The sequence below is a fragment of the Peromyscus californicus genome, unplaced genomic scaffold, assembly GCF_007827085.1.
Source record: "Peromyscus californicus insignis strain IS unplaced genomic scaffold, ASM782708v3 Scaffold_12__1_contigs__length_115047231, whole genome shotgun sequence".
In the NCBI taxonomy this organism is placed as follows: Eukaryota; Metazoa; Chordata; class Mammalia; order Rodentia; family Cricetidae; genus Peromyscus; species Peromyscus californicus.
Genome location: NW_026294413.1, coordinates 59,313,651 through 59,333,659, shown reverse-complemented (window position 1 = coordinate 59,333,659; position 20,009 = coordinate 59,313,651). Strand labels below are relative to the sequence as shown.

Sequence of the window (20,009 nt, the reverse complement as noted above, 5' to 3'; positions counted from 1 at the left end):
GGGAGGGAAGGGAAGGGAGGAAGATAGAGTGCCCGAGAGCCCTCATTTACATAACTTAACCACACCCTATTGTCTTGAGGGTCCTGTTTTGAGGTGTTTCTCCCTTGTTGTGCCTAATTTATAAGTGGAATTCTACCACCAATCTATATGCACTGAGACTATAGTGCTTGTGAACAAAGATTCCTGAACACAAGCTGGGTCTGCCTGTGAACAAAACCTCCCAGAAGAAGCATTTTTACCTGCAGAGACTGAAGGGCCTCTGGGATCTCAGTGCTGTGGAGAGAGGTTAGCGTCGTCGTCGTGTAGGTTCAGAGGCTAATTGCTTTATCTTGGGCTGGTTTCAGCCCTGTGGAACAGCCCCACTGTGTTTCTGAACTAACACCTCGTGATAATGAAGAAACAACCTCGTAGAAACTACAAACTTAGCCGAGCACTAGCTTCCACCAATCCAAGAGTTGGAAACGTCGTCAGAGGACATCTTGGGCCTGTAAGATAGCTCCTCCCATCTTGTGGTACCCTCCTCTCTGGGGCGTCCACCGATGTATTTTAAAGTTGATTTATGACTATCTTCAGTCTGTAAAACTATAAAAACCCTGTGAAACTGGGAAACATGGAATTTAGGGTAAGATAAATCTGTGTTCCCAGGCCGTGGTCACTAATAATGGCTCCAAAATAAACTATCTCTTATTCTCTTTAAGATGAGAACTGTGAGCCGGGCGGCGGTGGCGCACGCCTTTAATCCCAGCACTCAAGAGGCAGTGCCAGGTGGATCTCTGTGAATTCGAGGCCAGCCTGGGCTACAGAGTGAGATCCAGGACAGGCACCAAGACTACACAGAGAAACCCTGTCTCGAAAAACAAAACAAAACAAAAAAAAGATGAGAACTATGTTTTTTGTTTGTTTGTTTTTACAACATGCATGCAGGTTTCAGTATCAGCTGCAGTTTCCAGCATCCAAGGGGAGTCTTGGGATGTATGCCACACAGATTAGGGAGAATGCTTATCATAAATATCATAAAGGAGAGGAGAATCCAGCCTAACAGAAAGATGGGCAAGGACCAACTGATAAAAATACCAGTGCCTTAAGCTCATCACGTTGCAAACTTGAAAGTCCCCTCCATTCTAGAGTCCTGATGGCAGGCCTCACCTAACAGGACAGAATAAAGTGTTTAAAATCCTCTCAGGACTCAGCAAGGCTGTGATCTGAGAAGCGAAGTGAGCTGTCAGCCCCTCTCCACCAATCTCACTGTTAGATCACTCTTGGCCTCAGTTTCCCCAACGAAACAAGGAGTCTCTGTACACGTCACTCATTTTAAAGAGCCACTTTACACAGAATATCCAGCTGGACTCCAACATACAGCTAGGGCCAAATTGTGACAGTTAGTATGTAGCTTAAATCCATCTAGGGCACATACTTCGCTGTGGGTAGAAACTTCACAGCAGCTTTCCGGAGCCTGATGCTGTGGTCCTCCACTTTGAAAACCACCACACTAGGAGCCGGTTAAAGCCCCTTCTGGGCCTGAAATGCTGTCATGTGCCCATGGCCTAAGCCAAGAAGACAGACAGCCCTGAGGGATGCCACTTGTCAAGGACCAAGTTTATTGTTAGGGGTGACTAGGTTTCAAACAGAATAAACTCTATTTTCCTCCTCTACATATGCTGCAGTCATCTGGGCAATGGGACTATTCACTGAATAGTAGGTGCACAGGGTTAGAGGTCCTGGGGGTTACAACTGTGAGTTGAAGCTCCCTGGCCTCTGAACTTTCTTCCTCCTTGTTTTTTAGAGAGAGAGAAAAGCATTTCCATTTTGTTTGTGACAAGTTCAAGGCCCAATTTTATGTCTCAAATAAGGGTGACAAAAAGCCATGAAATTGCCCGTTGCAGGAGTGAACACCAAGATTCTTGCATGTGGGGAGGTGTGTCAATAACTTGGTGATTTTCCTTGATGGCATTGACAACGGTACAATGAGGTTGACTACGCACTCAGAGAGTGAATGCAGTCTGAGAGAGATCGAGGAGTTTTCCAGCACCTGACGAGCTCTGCTCCAGCGCCTCCCTCCTCTGAAGAATGGAGCCCTTAACTCCTGGAAGAATCGCAGCCTCGGCACCTCCACCCAAACACTGCAGAAATTACCTTGAACTGAAAAGACACACTGAGTGCTTTACACACACAGAGAAAGGCTGACTTAATGCTCAGCTGGAGCTCTGAAGCTTCAGGAGATGGTAACAGGCACTTGGGAAAGGGTGGGAAAAGATCCATGAGAGCCCAGAAATGGGGGAGAGAAACGAGGGTTCAGGTGTCAGGCCATGTGCATAGGCAGAGGCTGACTCAGCCTGCCAAGCCAAGTACTGTGACCTAAAACTATACCTATACCAATGCCTATACCTGTACCAATGCCTATACCTATACCAATGCCAATGCCTATACCTATACCAATGCCTACACCTATACCAATGCCTATACCTATACCAATGCCTATACCTATACCAATGCCTATACCAATGCCAATGCCTACACCTATACCAATGCCTATACTTATGCCAATGCCTATACCTATACCAATGCCTATACCTATACCAATGCCTATACCTATGCCTATTCCTACACCTATACCTGTACCCATGCCAATGCTTATACCTATGCCAATGCCTATATCTATGCCTATACCTATGCCAATTCCTATACCTATACCTAACGTATACCTATACCAATGCCTATACCTATACCTATTCAGCTTTCTTGCCTCCAAGGCAACTCCCAGATTTTCTAAGACACGTCTGATTTGAAATGTTTTCCTTTTAAAACATTTTTGCATTTATTTATTTAACTTATGAAAGGCATGTGGAAGCCAGAAGGCAACTTGTGTGAGTTGATTTTCTTTTTCCTCCATGTGCGTTCCAGGGAAGGTCGTCAGGCTTGGTGGCAAGCACCTTTACCCACTGAGTCATCTCCCAGCTCTGAAATCATTTTATCTTCAATAAGAAATCAGGGAGCTGGAGACATGGCTCCGTGAGTAAGAACATTCACTGTGCAAGGATGAGAACCTGAGTTCAGGTTCCCGGCACACACAGGCACGCTGAGCATGGTTGAGCACACCAATCACACCAGCACTTTGGGACAGAGACAAGTGGAGACTGGCGTTGGCTAGCCTAGCACATTCGATGAGCCCCAGGTTCAGTGAGAGACCCTGTCTCAATGGAATAAGGCAGAAAATGATAGGACAGGACACCTGATGTGCTCCTCACATGAACACCCAGGCACATGCACCACGTACACTTGCATGTACACAAAACATTGATAAAATAAAACTTAAAAGAACTTAATCACCAACCACTATGCTGGCTTCAGAAAGTAGCTTCACTCCTGCTTTACAAGAGAGGAAGTAGGCTGGGGAGGGTCCCTTGGGGACGAACACCACTGCAAGGTCACAGACAGACTGCCATTCTCAGATGCTCGCAGAACTAACTCCCACTGGGCACCTCTGTGGAGCAGTTCGCCTGCTGACGTGCATAAGCCTCAGGCTGTCCTGGTGACCATATGAGCTCCGAGGGGGGAGAGTGGCCTGGCCCCTTTCTTGCCTTTGGTTCTGGTGCCACTTGGCTGAGTAGACTTCAAAGGGCTTTTGAATAGAATGATAAACATGGCATTGTTTGGAACATCTGTAAGCAAAATATGAGAAGACCTCACCCAGTGAATGCACAGCCCGGGCTCCTTCACCAGCAGTGTGGAGTTTGTACGTTGGGCTAATGTGCCGAAATTAACCCAGAGTGCTTACCCATTGCAGAATGCCTTTTCATATTTTCATCTGCATGGTTGTTATTACAAAGTGTAAGAATAACTCTCTACCAGGGCATTGAGGACTCTGAATAGCTCAATTAGAATCAATGGAGGGAGACAACGGCATGCCAGCTAATCAGCAGGTTTGCTAACAATCCTTTGAGGGAGTGTGTTCAGACGCATCGTGTGTGTGGAGTGTGTGCGGAGTGTGTGTGTGGTGTGTGTGTGTGTGTGTGTGTGTGTGTGTGTGTGTGTGTGAGCGCACGTGCGCGCGTGCTGCATGTGGCACATGTGCATAAAGAGAAAACCAGAGCCAGCCCAACCCCTTAAAGCAAGCCTAGAAGAACAGAGTTTCATTAACCATAGGGAAGAAAGTTCCAGAAGACAGAATGGGGTTATTGTCTTCACATTGTGTGTTACCAGGATCAAGTATCATGTTTTTGCATGTAAGCCACTCATAGTAAATAATGTATTCATATCTAGCTAGCTATCTCTGTTATTGTTTATTTATTTATATGAAAATGCCTCCATAGAAGGCAGATTCCTCACAGCAATGTCACGTTTGGGTTCTAGCAGAGAAAATCCTTGCAAATGGCTTTAGGAAGGGAACGGTGGCCACTGAGTTTCAGATCACTGCACTGCAAACAAGTCCTGGAGAGAGAGAGAATGCTTCTGCAAGGTCTGTTGGCCATGAGCAAGGCCGTCCCACGTTGAAGCAGAGGCCACGTGCATGGTGTAAGACCCCAGGAGTGTGGCTCTAAGAGGGGTCAAAGGTCAGGCCTGAAACACCTGGGACAACCAAGAAAGGGGAGTGGCATGCCTGTAATCCAAGAATTTGGGAAGCTGAGGCAGGAGGACTGCACGTGTCCAGCCAGCCTGAGCTACGGTAGAACCATTACAAAATGACACAAACCCCATAGCACAGTGCTCTGCCTGTGCTACAGATTCAGCAGTTGACAAGTCTGAGGAAAGAAAGTTTGGACCCATGTCCCAGTAGAGTTAGTACTCTATAAAACAGGTCTGTGAGTGAGAAGGTAAGTAAAGAAATCACATTACGATGGAATGTGGGGTCCATGTGAAGGATGAAGGGTCTCCAGGGAAATGCAAGATGACAGTCACAGCCTTTGGTGGAGCTGTAGAGCCCTACCTTCTGCCTCTCAGCATTGAAGGCCTAAACTCCATTACCATCCTCCAGTGCTGCCCTAGCTTAATCCAACTGGCAGAGAATGACCTTCGCCGACGAAACTCACCATAGACTGAGATATGCATCGAGGATGGCGTCTGATTCAATTTGAAATGAGAATTTATCTGTCTGCCTAACAGATCTGGTCTCATTGCATCTTCTTCTTGGAAATGATCTCCACAGAAGGTCAACAGACACGAAGGTTCTACAGCAGAAGGAGCAGAGCAAGAGGCTGGTGGGAGCACTTGAGAGTGTCACGGTTTTAGAGGCTGCATGTCTGCCCCCAGCACTCTAGAGGTACCAGCAAAACCTCCCACTACTGGACTCAAAGGCTCATCAACTTCTTGCTGAGGTCCTGGGCTTCCTTTTATATAGTCAAGGCTGGCCAGCTGTTGTTCTGGGTCCAGTAAGTCTGAATCCAGTCTCTTCCCACCCAAGTGATGGCCACTCCAGCACGTCAATACAGCCATCCTTTTCTTCCTTTCCCAAGGGACTATACTATTTAAAACATTGAAAGAAACATCAGCACCCAGTAATTAGTATAGCATAAGGCCCAGGTCACATGCAGGGATGAGGATAGCCTGGCACACATCTGTGGTGATATTTTGTTTGTACTATAACAATAAAATTTGCCTGAAGATCAGAGGACAGAGTCAGCCACTAGATCAGACATAGAGGCCAGGCAGTGGTGGCACACACCTTTAACCCTAGCACTCAGGAGGCAGAGATCCATCTGGATGTCTGTGAGTTCAAAGTCACCCTGGACTACACAAGATTAATCCAGGCTAATGCTTGCCCCTGATTGGACTTGATGGGAAATAAAGACAGTGGCCTTATGGGATTGCCTTTTTAAGCCTCTGCAAAATGTGACTCATTTGTCATTTTCTGGGAACCCTGGAATGGTCCTGGCCAGAGTCCATCATCCTGGCCAGTATTTAATTAAAGCTTGCTTCAAATTTGGCTCAGAAATTATGGTAGTGGTCCTATTCTCAGCTGGTGGAATTAGCAGACGCCAGGCACCCCTCCCTGTGGCCGTTTGAATGAGAAGGCCCCCATAGGCTCATAGATTTGAATACTTGGCCCCAGTTACTAAAGCTTTTGGGAAAATTAGGAGGCGTGACTTTGTTGGAAGAGGTGTGTCCCTGTGGGCAGGCTTGGAAATTTCAAAAGATTCCTGTCACTCCCAATGTGCCTTTCTGCTTCCTACTTGCAGATCAAGATGTGAGCTCTCAGCTGTTCCTGCCGCCATGTCTTTGCTCCACCATCATGGACGCTGACCCTCTGAAACCAGAAGCCCAATTAAATGCTTTAGTTTATAAGTTGTCTCGGTCATGGTGTTTTGTCACAGTAATAGAAAAGAAACTGAGACACTTCCCTGTGTCACTGTTGAGTCACCTCCCTTCTCAGCTGCCAGTCGGTGTCTATGCCTCTTCCACGTGCCCCATCTGTCTCGGTTTCGGTTGCCTGCCATCTGCCTACTCCAGAAACACCATGGGAACAGGAGACATACCCTTTCTGTACACGTACTGCTTTTGCGCTCAAACACACTTGCCTGTCTACTGAAACTGTATCCCCATAGGCAAGATCGCATGGCCTTCGGGAGACTCTGGCTCTGTGGCACGTGGCTCCTGATCTGTGTGTAGAGACACAGCCTGTGGCAACACTGCCTTGGCATCATGGTAGATGGTCTGAAGGGAGCAGTGTGGGCTATGCTTATCCTGTGGGTTGGTGTTTGGACACCAACCCTCCCTGCAGTCCCGGTACCTGGCCCAAGAACCAGAGGGAGCCTTAAGTTCAGGAGCCCTGCTAGCACAGGAGGGGCTCCAGCCCCCTCTCCATCAGCAGAAACCTCGAGGAAACAGTCATGGGCTGCAATCACAACTCCAGAGTTAGCTAGATGCACGAGAAAATGAGTGAAGTGGTCGCTGATTGGAGGACGTACAGTAGCTCACCTCACTCTGAACCTCAGCAAGCTGTGCCTCTCAGGACAGCTTTGGGTTTTGTTTTTTCCCATTTGTTTTTCTTAGCCAGTTCAACCCCTCCAGGGTGACAAATTTCAGCCAAGCTGGGAGCACTGGGGGCTTCAGACAGGGGACCTGTTTTGTCTACATACCCTTCTCAGTCCAAAATCTTTCACTGGCTCCTTCCCTCTATCACCCTAGCTGGGTGCTGCTTTCCTGCTACTTTCGGGGATTTGAGGGTTTTGTCACTCTTACACAAGAGGTACCTTTTACCCAGTCTAACTTTTATAATCATAACAATAAATTGCAGACAAAGAAAGCACCTTTCCTTTGGAGTCTGGGTAGAACCCAACATCATCTCTTTGTATTCTGGAATCAGTTTCCATAACAACCACGCCTTTTGTTGTGCCCTAACTTAGCAGTCCTGTTGGGATAGAAGGGACAACTCTCTCTCTCTCTCTCTCTCTCTCTCTCTCTCTCTCTCTCTCTCTCTCTCTCTAACCCCTTGACTTTCATCTTCACCCACTGCTGCAGCCTGATACCAGCTGTTTGCATGGACTGAATTATACAGGGATTGGTCCTTCTTCCCTTTCAAATTCAAACATCTGTAGGACAAAACACTCCCCACCGAGGAGTCATTTTAAAACACAGCAATATACTTGGAAGTTCAGTCAATGAAGAGATCCGAAAGAGGAAAGAAGTGGGAAGGGCTGAATGGAGGACAACCAGGCCCTAGCAACAGCTGGGAGACTTACACCAAGGTCAATGGCATAAACTATGAGTGGAGAGCAACTAAGGCTGAGTCACATGAGCTCTCTGAGCCTCAACGATGCCTCTGTAAAGGATAGAGACTAGGATGCCATGGGATTGCATGAGAAAAAAAAAAAAAAAAGCAGACTTAAAAAGTACTTATTACGGTGCTAACATACAATAGGAATTCAGATGACAATTATATTGTCAATAAGGAAAGTGCCTATGGTTACACAAACCAGCTATTACAGTATCAGAACTGGCTTTTGCCCTTTGCAGAGTGAGGCTAATAGTATGGAGAGCAGGTACTTAGGGGTGTGTGTGTGTGTGTGTGTGTGTGTGTGTGTGTGTGTGTGTGTGTGTACCATGCTGTACATATAGAGGTCAGGGGACAATCCTGAAGTATTGGTTCTCACCTTTCCACTGTGTTTGAGACAGAATCTCTTCACTGCTTCCTAAGCCCTGCTAGCTGGACACCAGCTTACATGGATTCTTTGGTCTCTGCCTCCCATCTCCAGGTAAGGGATGCTGGGATTGCAGATGCTTTTACATGGGTTCTGAAGATTCAAACTCAAGTCATCTAGCTTGTGAGCAAGTGGCTTTACCCAGCAGTCCATCTCCCCAGCCCTTGTGGGTTTTCTTGGCAACATTTTCCTCCTGAGCCATTATGCCATGTCTAGAATTACAGGAAGACATCTATTCAGTTACATTGCTGGGGCCCGAGAGTATACACCTGGATGACCTCCAGGGTCCATTGGCATCTCCACTTATAGCTCTACATCAGCATGTTTAATTTTGAAACAGAAGTAAAAACATAGGATTGACCACTGAAGAAAGTATTCCATGTTCCACATCCCTAGTGCTGGAGTATTTCAATTCTTCCCAATGAGGAGGAAAAACAAGAACACACATTTTTATGGCACCTTCATGGCTGCAGTGACATTCAAAAGCAAAACTCACGCTTTTGCCCACAAACCAGCATGTCGACTTTTCAACAAGGTTCTTTCCTACTCCCTCAGGAGTCCACGATTCTAGGTGATCTTTCATAAATAATGCCCTCCAACCCTTTGCTTTTTTTTGTCCATTTTAAAAAAAAATTTTGTTTGTTTGTAACAGGGTCTCACTAGGAAATCCAGGTAGCCTAAACCTATATAGCCCAAGCTGGCCTTTTATCCATGATCTTTCTGCCTTAACCTCCCAAGTTCTGGGATTACAAGCATGCCTGGTCCTCAAACTTTTATTGTTAAAAGATAAAACTATTCACATACTAGACCATCATTTTATTTATTATTTTTCTGTTGGTGCTGGGGATTGAACCAAGGACGTTGCACACACTAGGCAAGCCACATACCACTGAGATGTATCCTCTGCCTTCTTTTTGCCCCCCTTTTATTTTTAGACAATATCTTGCTAAATTACCTAAGTTGGCCTAGAACTCACGCTACAGATGAGCCTTGAACTTGTAATTTTCCTGCCTCAGCCTCCTTAACATGTGGATGAAGAGGGCTATACCACCAGGCCCAACTATATTTTCAAATACTGCTTGTGTCAACATAGTAGGTCACAGGTCTCCACAAGCCCTCCTAACTGAGACCTTTTAAGATAGTGAACAAAATAACCCTATTTAAAAAAATAATAAAAGCTGCCATACAATGTTAGGTAGCAGGAAAACAAGGGAGCTGTTGAATGCCCAGAAACCAAGCCGAGCAGGAAGTGGCATGGCGTTGGAACCTGCCATGGACATACATCTTCCTGTGTTGTTCCCCCAGCAGCATTCAGCACTTCTTTCTCTGCAGATGACTAGGCGGTGAGTGCTTGCTGCTCTGCAGTCTACACAGTATCTGCTAGAGCCACACACCCTTGCCCTTGAGGCACAAACATGTGGACACTGGAAAAACAGAACAGTGAGAATAGCTGTTGTGGTGACCAGTCTTGGTTGTCAACTTGACTGCATCTGGAATCATCTGAAACCCAAGCTGCTGGGTGCCCCTGGGAGGGACTTTCCTGATCAAATTATTAGAAGCAGGGAAGGCCCCTTAACTGGGCAGCACCTTCTGGCGGCAGCCCAGATAGAAGGATGTGGAAGAAGGAAGCTGCGTTTTGCTTGCTGGCCCTCACTCTCACTGGCAAGTCCATCCATCCTGCTGCTGCAGCATTCCTTCACTGATACTTCATAGAAGCACCTCACCCAGAATTCCAGTGTAGACTGAAGATCAGCAGAATCCTCGAGGTCTCCAACACCAGGTGGGGACTGTGGAGACGTCAGCCTCATACCAGATTCTCCACTTCTCCACTGTGAGACAGCCATTGTTGGTCTGCCTCACCAGATCATGTAAGACAATCTAACAAATCTCCTTTTAATGTATATATACATACATATGTATTCTTACCTTGAAGATATAGATGTATATGTGTGTGTATATATATGTATGTGTATATATATATATATATATATATATACACATGAATGAATATATATATATATATATATATTCATTCTTTAGAGAACCTAATACTAATACAGATGTGTTTTAGAAAATGTTTATTTATAGACAGCCAGGGAGGGGAACTTGGCCCAGGAGTGGTAATTGATTGACAGAGCCATGCATCACAGCATGGCTTCTCATGATTTCCCTCCAGAATATGTCTACTGCAGGAGACATTTGAGATGTGTGGAGACCACTGTAGCAATGGTCTTGATTTCTTTGCATCTCTCTGCATCCCTGTGGTGGGGTGGGCACACTGCCTCTTGGCTAGACTGTGTGTCCCAGTTCGGTCAGTGGGGCAATATCAAATAAGGTACAAGAGAACAAGGCTCGCCATCTTGCTGTTTCACACACACCACTGTTTGCATTAGCTCATACCAACCTGAGACATCCCATTTCCCCAGCCAGCAGTGAGTGACCAGCAGCCAGCATGGACTGCCATATCAGATCATCTGAGACCAGCTGGTCCTGAACTTTCCACAGGGTGACTAAGGTCCCATGAGTGAGACCAGGTGAGCCTCAAAGAACTGCCAAACAGAGTCCTGCCCAGTTTCCTGAGCTAAAAGCACAATTATTCCAATCAACTAAGAGTTATGCGATTTTTTTTTCACAGCAAAAAAGTGAAATACATTCCACAGGAAGTTCATTATCCTCTAAAGCTATAATGGGAGAAGCAAGGAGGTATATTTACAGAAATGGTTGAAAAAAGACAGAGAAAAATACATATTTTTAAATATATTTGCATTTCAAAGATCTTGTCACCCACCAGCAGGGATGAGCCCTCCCATGTTCTTCCAGTGATTGAACAACTGTCCCTACCTGAGCAGACTTCTTTGTAGGTGGGATTGCGTGTGTAGCCTCCCGCAAAGCCCACTTGGGTTGAATACACGCCTTTTAAGAGCCAGAACTTGCGCTCGGCCCCCCAGAAGCAGCCCATTCCTGCAGAGAACAAAACAAAGATAAATCGTGTATCCAAATCAAGGCGGTCACTATGTGTCACCACACCTGTTGGAATGGAGAAGCTGATCAAAACCGCCCAGAGTTTTTAACACTGAAAAATATATAAAGCAAAGGTTTCAGCACTGAAGAATAATATAGTGCCAGCAAGATGGCTCAGCAGGTAGAAGGCTTGCTATACAGCCTGATGACTGGAGTTCCATCCCCAGAGCCACAAATCAGATGTGAAGGCTTGCATCTGTAATCCCAGTCAGTATTCTTGTGACAAAACGGTGGTGGGCTGAGCTCAGCAGAATCACCCTGGACCATGTACAGAGCAGCAGGAACCACAAGAGGCCTCAACAGGTGGAAGGAGAGAACCAGTTCCCAGGAAGATGTGCTCTGTCCTCCACATGCACACACACGCGCGCGCACACACACACACACACACACACACACACACACACACACACACACGAACAATAATAAGTGACCATATTAAAACACCTTGAAATAATTTAAAGATAGCAAAAATATACTTTTCCAAATAACATAGTAAAAGGATAACTATTTTAAGAATATTTCCACATTTACTTCATAAGTTAATATAAATTTATGTAATGATCAGGGTCATTGTAACAAACATGTGTAAGTCTGTATTGATTAAAAAGGGGAAATATACAAAATCAATAAAGATTGAGGCAGTTGTTGCCAACTAACAACTTCACAGATACGTTCAGCTTTAAAAAATATTAAGTCACAATAAATTTGCAAGTGATAAAGCAAGGTTCACCCCAAAAGTAAAATTTTGTGAGTTCTATTACTTAGCAAATGAATGAGGGTTTGGAAAGGGGATTCAGGGCAGCTAAGAAACTACAAGCAACCAACAAACTCAACCCGCCATCACCATGTTTAGACCAGCAGTCACTAGATCCCTTTGGCCATCTGACGCAAACCAAGACTTGGCTTTGCAAAGCCCACATGCACACATGATAAAGGCAGCATTGCCCAGCACAGGACCTCCACCTTCTACAGGAAGACCCCCAGCTGCTTAGTATGCCTGCTGCTCTCTGACCCATTTCCACACATAGGTAAGCAAGACTGCTCTGTCTCCCAAGTTTCATATGCCTTCAATGAGTCACATATGACTTTATTGGTTACTTTTTTGTTGCTGTGATAAAATACCATGACCAAAGGCAACTTAAGGAAGAGCCTGTTTTGGCTTGCATTTCCAAAGAGTGATGAATCCGTGAAGGTGGGGAAGGCGTGGCAGCAGGCACAGGAAGCTGAGAGGTTATATTGCAACTACACACAGGAAGCCAAGACGAACTGGAAGTGAGATGAGGCTATAAACCCTCAGAGCCCTCTCCAGTGATATACTTCCTCCAGCAAGGCTGCGCCTCCTCAAAGTTCCATAACCCTCACAACACCATTCACTGGTACCAAGTGTTCAAATAACATTTTTTATCCAAATCAACACACTAAGTTCTAGGTGAAACAAGTGGGTGAACGAGCACCTGCCTTTGGAACAGAAGCTCTCCACTAGCTAGACTTTTGATGGGACTATAAGAATATATACTTCATGACATTTCTTAACATTTGCTAATATTATACTTCTAAAAAACTCAAAGTAACATGGTAACTAAAAAAAGATGGTGGACAAAAAGTTCTACAGTATACAGAAATATTCTACTATTAAAATGGGAGCAGAAATCTAGCAAAAATAGGTTAATAGCTTTCAACAGTGATAAATCAAAATAATGAAATTCAATGCAGTAAAAATTACCATTATGTTGATAGTACCACATGTATATGATTATATCATAATTATCTACAGCTAAATTAAAAAGGAAAAACACAATTATATGCATGCTTTTATTATAACTATAAAGAAATAATCATACCAAAATAGACTGGAAAGAAATATACTAAATTTGTAACCAGGGTTTTATCAGAATGACATATGTAAAAAAGCTTTCTTTTTATTTTTCGGAATTTTCCGTCTCTGGGTGTGGTGGCTCACATCCGTAATCTCAGCACAGGAAAGGCTGGGGTAGCAAGATTTGCTGCAAGTTCAGGGCCAGCCTAGGCTACAGAGTGAAACCCTGTGGGGGAAAGAGTTTTTTTTTTCCTATAGTAGCTCCTATTAGTTTAAAAATGTAAAACATAACCATTTTTAAAAAGCAGAACACGTAGTGACAGCATAAGAGTCTATGTCCCTTGAGTGCTGCTATAATATCATCTCTCCTGTTGTCGAATGAATTGTTTGCTGGAAGTAAATATAAAGTGTGCTGAGCATCTTTCAAACCGAGTGTCCGTGGCTGTGGCACGTGGGGTCACTGGCAAGCTGGTTTTCTCGCAGTGTCCTGGCTTAGCCAAGACAACAGGGCATAGCTGGAGAAGGAAAAAGGGAGCTGGGCAGCTCCCCGCTGGGGTACAAAGAGTTGTGCTGAGCTGAGGGCACTGACCATAGAGGGTCTAACATCTGTGGGGCTCTGTGAACAATACAGTGCTGTACTGTACCATGACTGACAGTGATGGTGCACAAGGGTGCCATGGACTCCCACAAGCGGTGCATTTTAAAAGGCCCTTTGACCGCCATCCCTCCCTGACCTTTCAATGCAGGCCCAGTTGGTCCCAGGCTGTCCAGGCCATCCATCTGTATGATACAGTGGTCTCCCTTTATCTGTGGCTTTACTTTCTTGTTAACAATCATTATCTGAAAGTATCCAGTAGAAAATTCCAGAAATAATCAGTTCCCGGTTTATAAATTGTACCCCGCCCCGTGTAGTGTGAGGAGATTTCACACCACTCCATTCTTTCCCAGTCAGTTCATGAGCCATCCCTTGTCCAGTGTGTCCACTCTGTCTATGCCTCCACCCATTAGTGACTGTGCCATCTCAGAAATCAGATCAACTGTGGCAGTATTTCAGTGCTAGTATTCAGAGAGCCCTTATTGGCCTTAGTGAAGGCCTCAAAGTTCAAGAGTGGTAATCAAAGGGATTCCAACACACAGAATAGAACCCACAGAATGCATACATAGAGCGGCCTGTTGCTTCAGGCAGATCTTGAAGCATCCTCCACAGATAAGGGTTGACTGTTCTATGCAAGCTTTTAAAGACAAGCAGTGGAGGTTTGAATGAGATGTCACCAGCTGGTGGAGCTGTTTGGTGAGGCTTTGGAGGTGTGGTGCCGCTGGCGGCGGAGCTGGTTACGGGAGGAAAAGTCACAGCCAGGCTACCTGAGTTACAAAGAGCTTTATTAGAAAGGAGGAGAGGAGAGGAGGGGGGAGAACCAGACCTGGAGAGAAAGAAAGATGGCGGGAGCACAACAGGGAGCAGGGAGCGGGGAGAGAGCACACAGAGTGTGGGGGTCCGTTTCCGGCTTTTTTAAGGCTCAGATTGCGTGACCACATAGTTGCCAGCGCCTGCCGTTTGACGTAAGACACAAGAGCCCGAGCTGCGCATGTGCAGGATCCTAACAGTGTTATTGGAGGAAGTACATCACTGGGGGTGGGATTTTTGAGTTTAAAGACTTGCTGGGTGGTGGTGGCACACGCCTTTATTCCCAGCACTTAGGAATTAGAGACAGGTGGAGCTCTGAGTTCGAGGCCAGCCTGGTCTACAGAGCAAGTTCCAGGACAGCCAGGGCTACACAGTGAAACAAAGGCAAAAAAGACTCACACTGTTCCCAGTTTCCTCTCTGCCTTGTGCTTAAGTTCAAACAGTGAGCCCCAAGCTTCTGCTCTCAGCATCTAGTCCCGGTCTCCTGCTGCTCTGCTCACCAATGTGAAATCTAGCCCTCTGCAACCTAGATGCCCATAAATCCAAATAAACTCTTTTATATATAAGTTGCCTTAGAAGTTGGTACCAGGAGTGGGATATTGTGGTAACAGGCCTGGCCATGCTGTTTCATAGAGAAACACAAAGAACTTTGGACTAGAAAAGTGGTTGAGCAGAGCTTAATGGGCCATCCCAGTAGAGCTTAGAAGACAGCAGGGCTGAAAGGCATGCAGACTGTGGAGGCCCAGCTTTGAGGGGGTCTCAAAGGGAGCAATATCAGCCACTGGGCTAGAGATCATTCGTGTAATAATTGGCAAAGATTTGGCAAAGAACATGGCTGTCTGGTTTTATCCTAAGAACTTGCCTGAGTAACATACTAATTTCTTTGGTGGAGGAAACATCAAGAAAGCCTAATATTGACTCCATCACACGGTTATTAGTAATCACCCTTATGTAGATCTACAATGAAAAAGAGCAAGTAGGACTAAAAGAAACACAAAATACACAGTTCAATAAGAAAAAAGAGAACCAGGAACCTTAATGTTGCAGCCAAGGCTTGCAGACAAGGGGGTCAAGAGAGGCCTGATCTGCATTGTGATAAAGGGAAGGGTACGCTCAGGGCAAGACTTCATCTAGCTCAGCTTCTAACTTGTGAAAAGGAAAGGCCTAAAGAATGTTTCTGCTCCTAAATAGCAACAACAAAGGAAAATGGCTGCAGATGTGATTCAAGGGGGCCAGCTCCATCCCAAGCAAGCAGGCAAACTTGGCAGTGTTGTCCACATGCTTTTGGCTTTAGAGACATGAAGGACACACAAGTAAAGTGGTTGCAGAATTTTCCTCCATGGTTAAGGAGAGCCGCTGAGTCCAGACATGTGGCGGGGGAGTCTCTACATGGAGGCCCAGAAAGGCTCCTGCTTAAAGCTGTGAAAGCGAAGCCTGGATTGCCTGGAAGACCCCAAGATGTCAGAGATGCCAGAGTCATGGGATATTTGCCGAAGAGAGCTGCAGACAGGGAGTGGAACCAGCCCCAAGAGTGCTTGTTGCAGGTAGCAAAGCTAGAAGGTGGAGCCATCTAAAGCTTTTGACACTGGATATGGAGCTACAGGATTTGAAGTTTGCCCTTCAAAGGTTCCATACGACTTTGGTCCAGGATTTCTTCACTATGCCTCCACTCCTCTCTTTTGAAATAGTAAGGTATATTTCGTGCCCTTATATGTTAGAAGTATGTAATTTTCCTTTTTATTTCACATAGGCTTATAATTAAGAGACTGTCTCAGAAAGACTGAATTTTAGACTTTTAAACAATGTTGATATTGTGAAAGACTGGGGACTTTTGAAATTGAACTAAATGCATTTGCATTGTAAGATGGTCATGAGAATATGGGGGCCAGGGAGTGGAATGTGGTGGTTTGAATGAGAATATCCCCTATTGCTTCAGGCATTTGAATGCTTGCCCCTCGAGTTAGTCACCAGCACTTAAACAAGAAAGCTACGTTTCCTCTTCATTTTGCTTACTAGAATATCTGGAAGTAAATTTTGTGTGAGGTGTAAAGAAGGGTGTTGTGGGACATTTGTATACAGTAGGCATTCAATTTTATTTTATTTTATTTTTAATGTGGAGAGCAAATATCCCAAGTCAATAGTTACTTACTAAATAGTCTATCCTCCCCTCCCCACAGACCAAACATCATGGAGTCTCTAATGGAGGCCCAGAATATCAATAGATATGGCTTTCTCCCGGGCATCTCTGTTGTATTCCATTCATCTCTCTGTCCTGGCACCCATACTACACTCTTGTTCATTCATGTATTCAATGATTATTTATGCAGTGTCTGCTAGATACCAGAAGTGTTCTAAGCATTTGGAGTACCTGAACCAAGAAATAGACATGATCTTACCTTTTTCTAGGGTACAGATTTCAGGGAATAAACACAAACATAAGAATCAATACATAGATGATGCAGAGAGAGTAACAAAGAACTTTAAAAAGTAAGAAGAGTGGAACACTATCGGAGAGATGGGAGCGAAGGGAGAGGGCGATTTAACAGTGTTCTAAGTGAGTCCTAAAAGGATGCTGACTTCAAAGATGCTGAGGCAGTGGGGCGATCAAGTACCAGCAAGAGTCTGTCACACCAAAGGACACTGTGTGGCCTGAGTGAAGTGAGGGTGACATAGGAACCCAGGCAGGTGAGACAGATCAAGTAGGGCCCTGAGAGACAATGTAAGGATTCTAGAATTTTACCTGAGAGAGATGGACAGATGCTGCTGAGTGCTGAGCAGAGGATGGCACAGTAAAACTGTTGTCTTGCTAGGGATTCTCTGGCTGTTCTCTATATAGAACAGACAGGACAAACAGACACTGAGAATAGGAAGTTGGCTGTCAGGTGGGAGATTCTGGTTGTGGAGATGAGTCAGTGGCAAAGATAGTCAAAAGTCATGATTTGACCCTGGAATATACACATATAAAGTCCATACACATATACATGTGTACACACATATATTCTGTATACAATATATATATATATATATATATTAATATATGTATTTGTATAGTTTGTATGTATACATGTGCATATGTGTGTCCATGTGTATGAGGCCAGATGTTGACATCAAGTGTCTTCCTCAGTTGCCCTCCACCTTAATTTTTTAAGACAGGATCTCTCACTGAACTTGGAGCTCATGGATTAGGCTAGGCTGGCTGGCCAAGGATCCATAGGGATCCACCAACCTCTGCCTCCCCAGTGCTGGGCTTACAGACCTGTACCACCACACCTGACTTTTATACGGATTCTGATGATCTGAACTCAGGCCTCTTGACTGCAAGACAAGCATGTTACTGACTGAGCATCTCCCAGGCCCTGGAATATATTTTGAAGACAGACTTCCCTTGACAGTAGGGAAGCAGGATGAAAGAGAGGGGTGAGGGAGGGAAGAAGGAGGGGGAGGGAGGGAGGAAGGGGTAGGGGGAGAGGAAGCGACAGCTAGGGCTAATTCTCCCATTGATAGTTGGTGCAGAGAGTACTGTGAGCGGAGTCCAAATGTATCAAAAAGACCAAGCATTCTACTCACCCTCCTTTTAATGAGTCCTGATATCTGGCAGAGTGAATCTTCTTATGTTACTCCTCAAAGTCTTCTTTGCTATTCTGGCCCTTTAATATTCCCAATTTATTTTCATATCAGCTTGTCAAGTTCCATAAAAATATCCTCTTAGGATTTTTACTAGAACTATATTGAACTTATACATTAATTTTAAAGTATTTTGGCATGCTAATAATATTGAATTTTTCTATCAATGAGTCTAATATCACTTTTCATTTATGCAAATGTTCTTGACTATTCTTTGACACCATGATACAGTTTCTGCACAAGCTAACGTGTTTTTATCAACACTGTTCTATATGTCCTGACTTGTGTTGCTCTTACAAATACCATGCTCTTCTATTACATGTTCTCACTGCTTCCTACTGTAGCATAAACTATTGCTGGTTTTACTGGACTTCCTCTATACTCAGAGAGCCCTGAGGAATCTCTTGTTAGTTCTTCTGTTTGTCTCCAGGTTCTCCTTGATTCTCCAGAAGGAGAGTTTCATTCCCTCCCTCCTTGCTGGTACCTTTGTACAACGCTGAGTAAAATGGGTGACGTAAGATCTCCCATCCCCAACCAAGAACCTATCCCCGAGTAACAACTGCTTGCAAAGGAAAAATCAGGTTTTTTTCCAGTGGAGTCTCACTAAATATACAAACCACAGTTAAGGGTAGGCCCCAGGCACAGTAGTAATGACCAACACAAAGCAAACACAATTGTGTCTTTGTAGATTATATTTGTCTTGTATTGCCATGTTTGGGCAATTTTTATCTTATTGGCTTTTTGCTTGTATATTATAGTTTCTGATTTTGCGTTTTTATGGGTCTTGCTTTTTGTGTGTGAACATCTGTATTTATGTGTGTATGTCTGTTTTGTGTTTCTTGTCCATTTTTGCTGGGTTTTTTTATTTTGTTTAATTCTAATTTATTTGCTTATTTTTTTTCCTATTTGTTTTCTAAAGAGAAAGAAGGTATGGAGTTGGCTGAGTGGTGAGGCAGGAAGGATTTGGGAAATGGGGAGGGGAAACTGATCAGAATATGTTGTATAAATTTTCAATTAAAAAAAAAAACCGCCGGGCGGTGGTGGCGCACGCCTTTAATCCCAGCACTCGGGAGGCAGAGCCAGGCGGATCTCTGTGAGTTCGAGGCCAGCCTGGACTACCAAGTGAGTTCCAGGAAAGGCGCAAAGCTACACAGAGAAACCCTGTCTCGAAAAACCAAAAAAAAAAAAAAAAAAAAACCCTAATCTCATATACGCCTTACTGAGAATGCCTCATTAGACTACCAAGTACACATGCACACTATGTGCATGCAATGCCCTCAGAAGTCAGAAGAGGGTGTGGGATCCCCTGGAACTGGAGTTACAAGATGGTTGTGAGCCACCACATGGGTGCTGGGAACTGAACCCAGGTTCTCTGCATGAGCAGTGAGGGCCCTTAACCACTGAGCCATCTCTCCAGCCCCCATATTACTTCCTTTTAACACATGGATTAACTAAGCGTACACAGTTTAAAAATGTATGGCTGTTCATTGTTCTATCTTTTCATCTTCATTTCTAATTTTATTGTATTGGCTTAGAAACTGGCTTTTACCATATCTTGTTAGAAATGTATCTTGTAACCAGAACACACTTTTTCTAAGTATTTCACATGCACTTAAATACTACAAACATTTCAGCGCTAGTTTCCTGCTTGTTGCTGTGATAAAAAACACTCTGACCAAAAGCAACTTAGGGGAGAAAAGGGTTTATTTCAGCTCACACTTCCAGGTCAAGGCCATCACTGAGGGAAGGCAATACAGGAACTTAAGCAAGAAGTTCTTCAAGTTGAAGCAGAAACCATGGAGGAATGCTCCTTGCTGGCTCGGTCCCAGACCCATGCTTACCTAGCTTTCTTAGAGACCCCAAGACCTCTTGCCCAGAGAATGACACTACTCACAGTGGGCTGGCCCCTTCTGCATTCATCAACAATCAAGGCAATCCTCCATAGACATGCCCACAGACCAAAATTACCTGGGCATCCTTCAACTGAACCCTTGTCAGGTGACTCCAG

General features: G+C 44.7%; 1 protein-coding gene across 8 annotated transcripts in view; it reads right to left on the bottom strand.

Annotated features, from left to right (window-relative positions):
- Msra (methionine sulfoxide reductase A) overlaps window positions 1-20,009 on the bottom strand; it is a 334,518-nt gene that overhangs the window by 165,191 nt on the left and 149,318 nt on the right. For 7 of the 8 annotated variants that reach the window (XM_052732958.1, XM_052732963.1, XM_052732964.1 and 4 more), the window contains exon 3: window positions 10,977-11,096. The exons of the other annotated variant lie outside the window; for it this stretch is intronic. In XM_052732958.1, coding sequence (XP_052588918.1) covers window positions 10,977-11,096 — 120 coding nt within the window. The remainder of the gene's footprint in view (window positions 1-10,976; window positions 11,097-20,009) is intronic. 8 annotated transcript variants of the gene reach the window in all.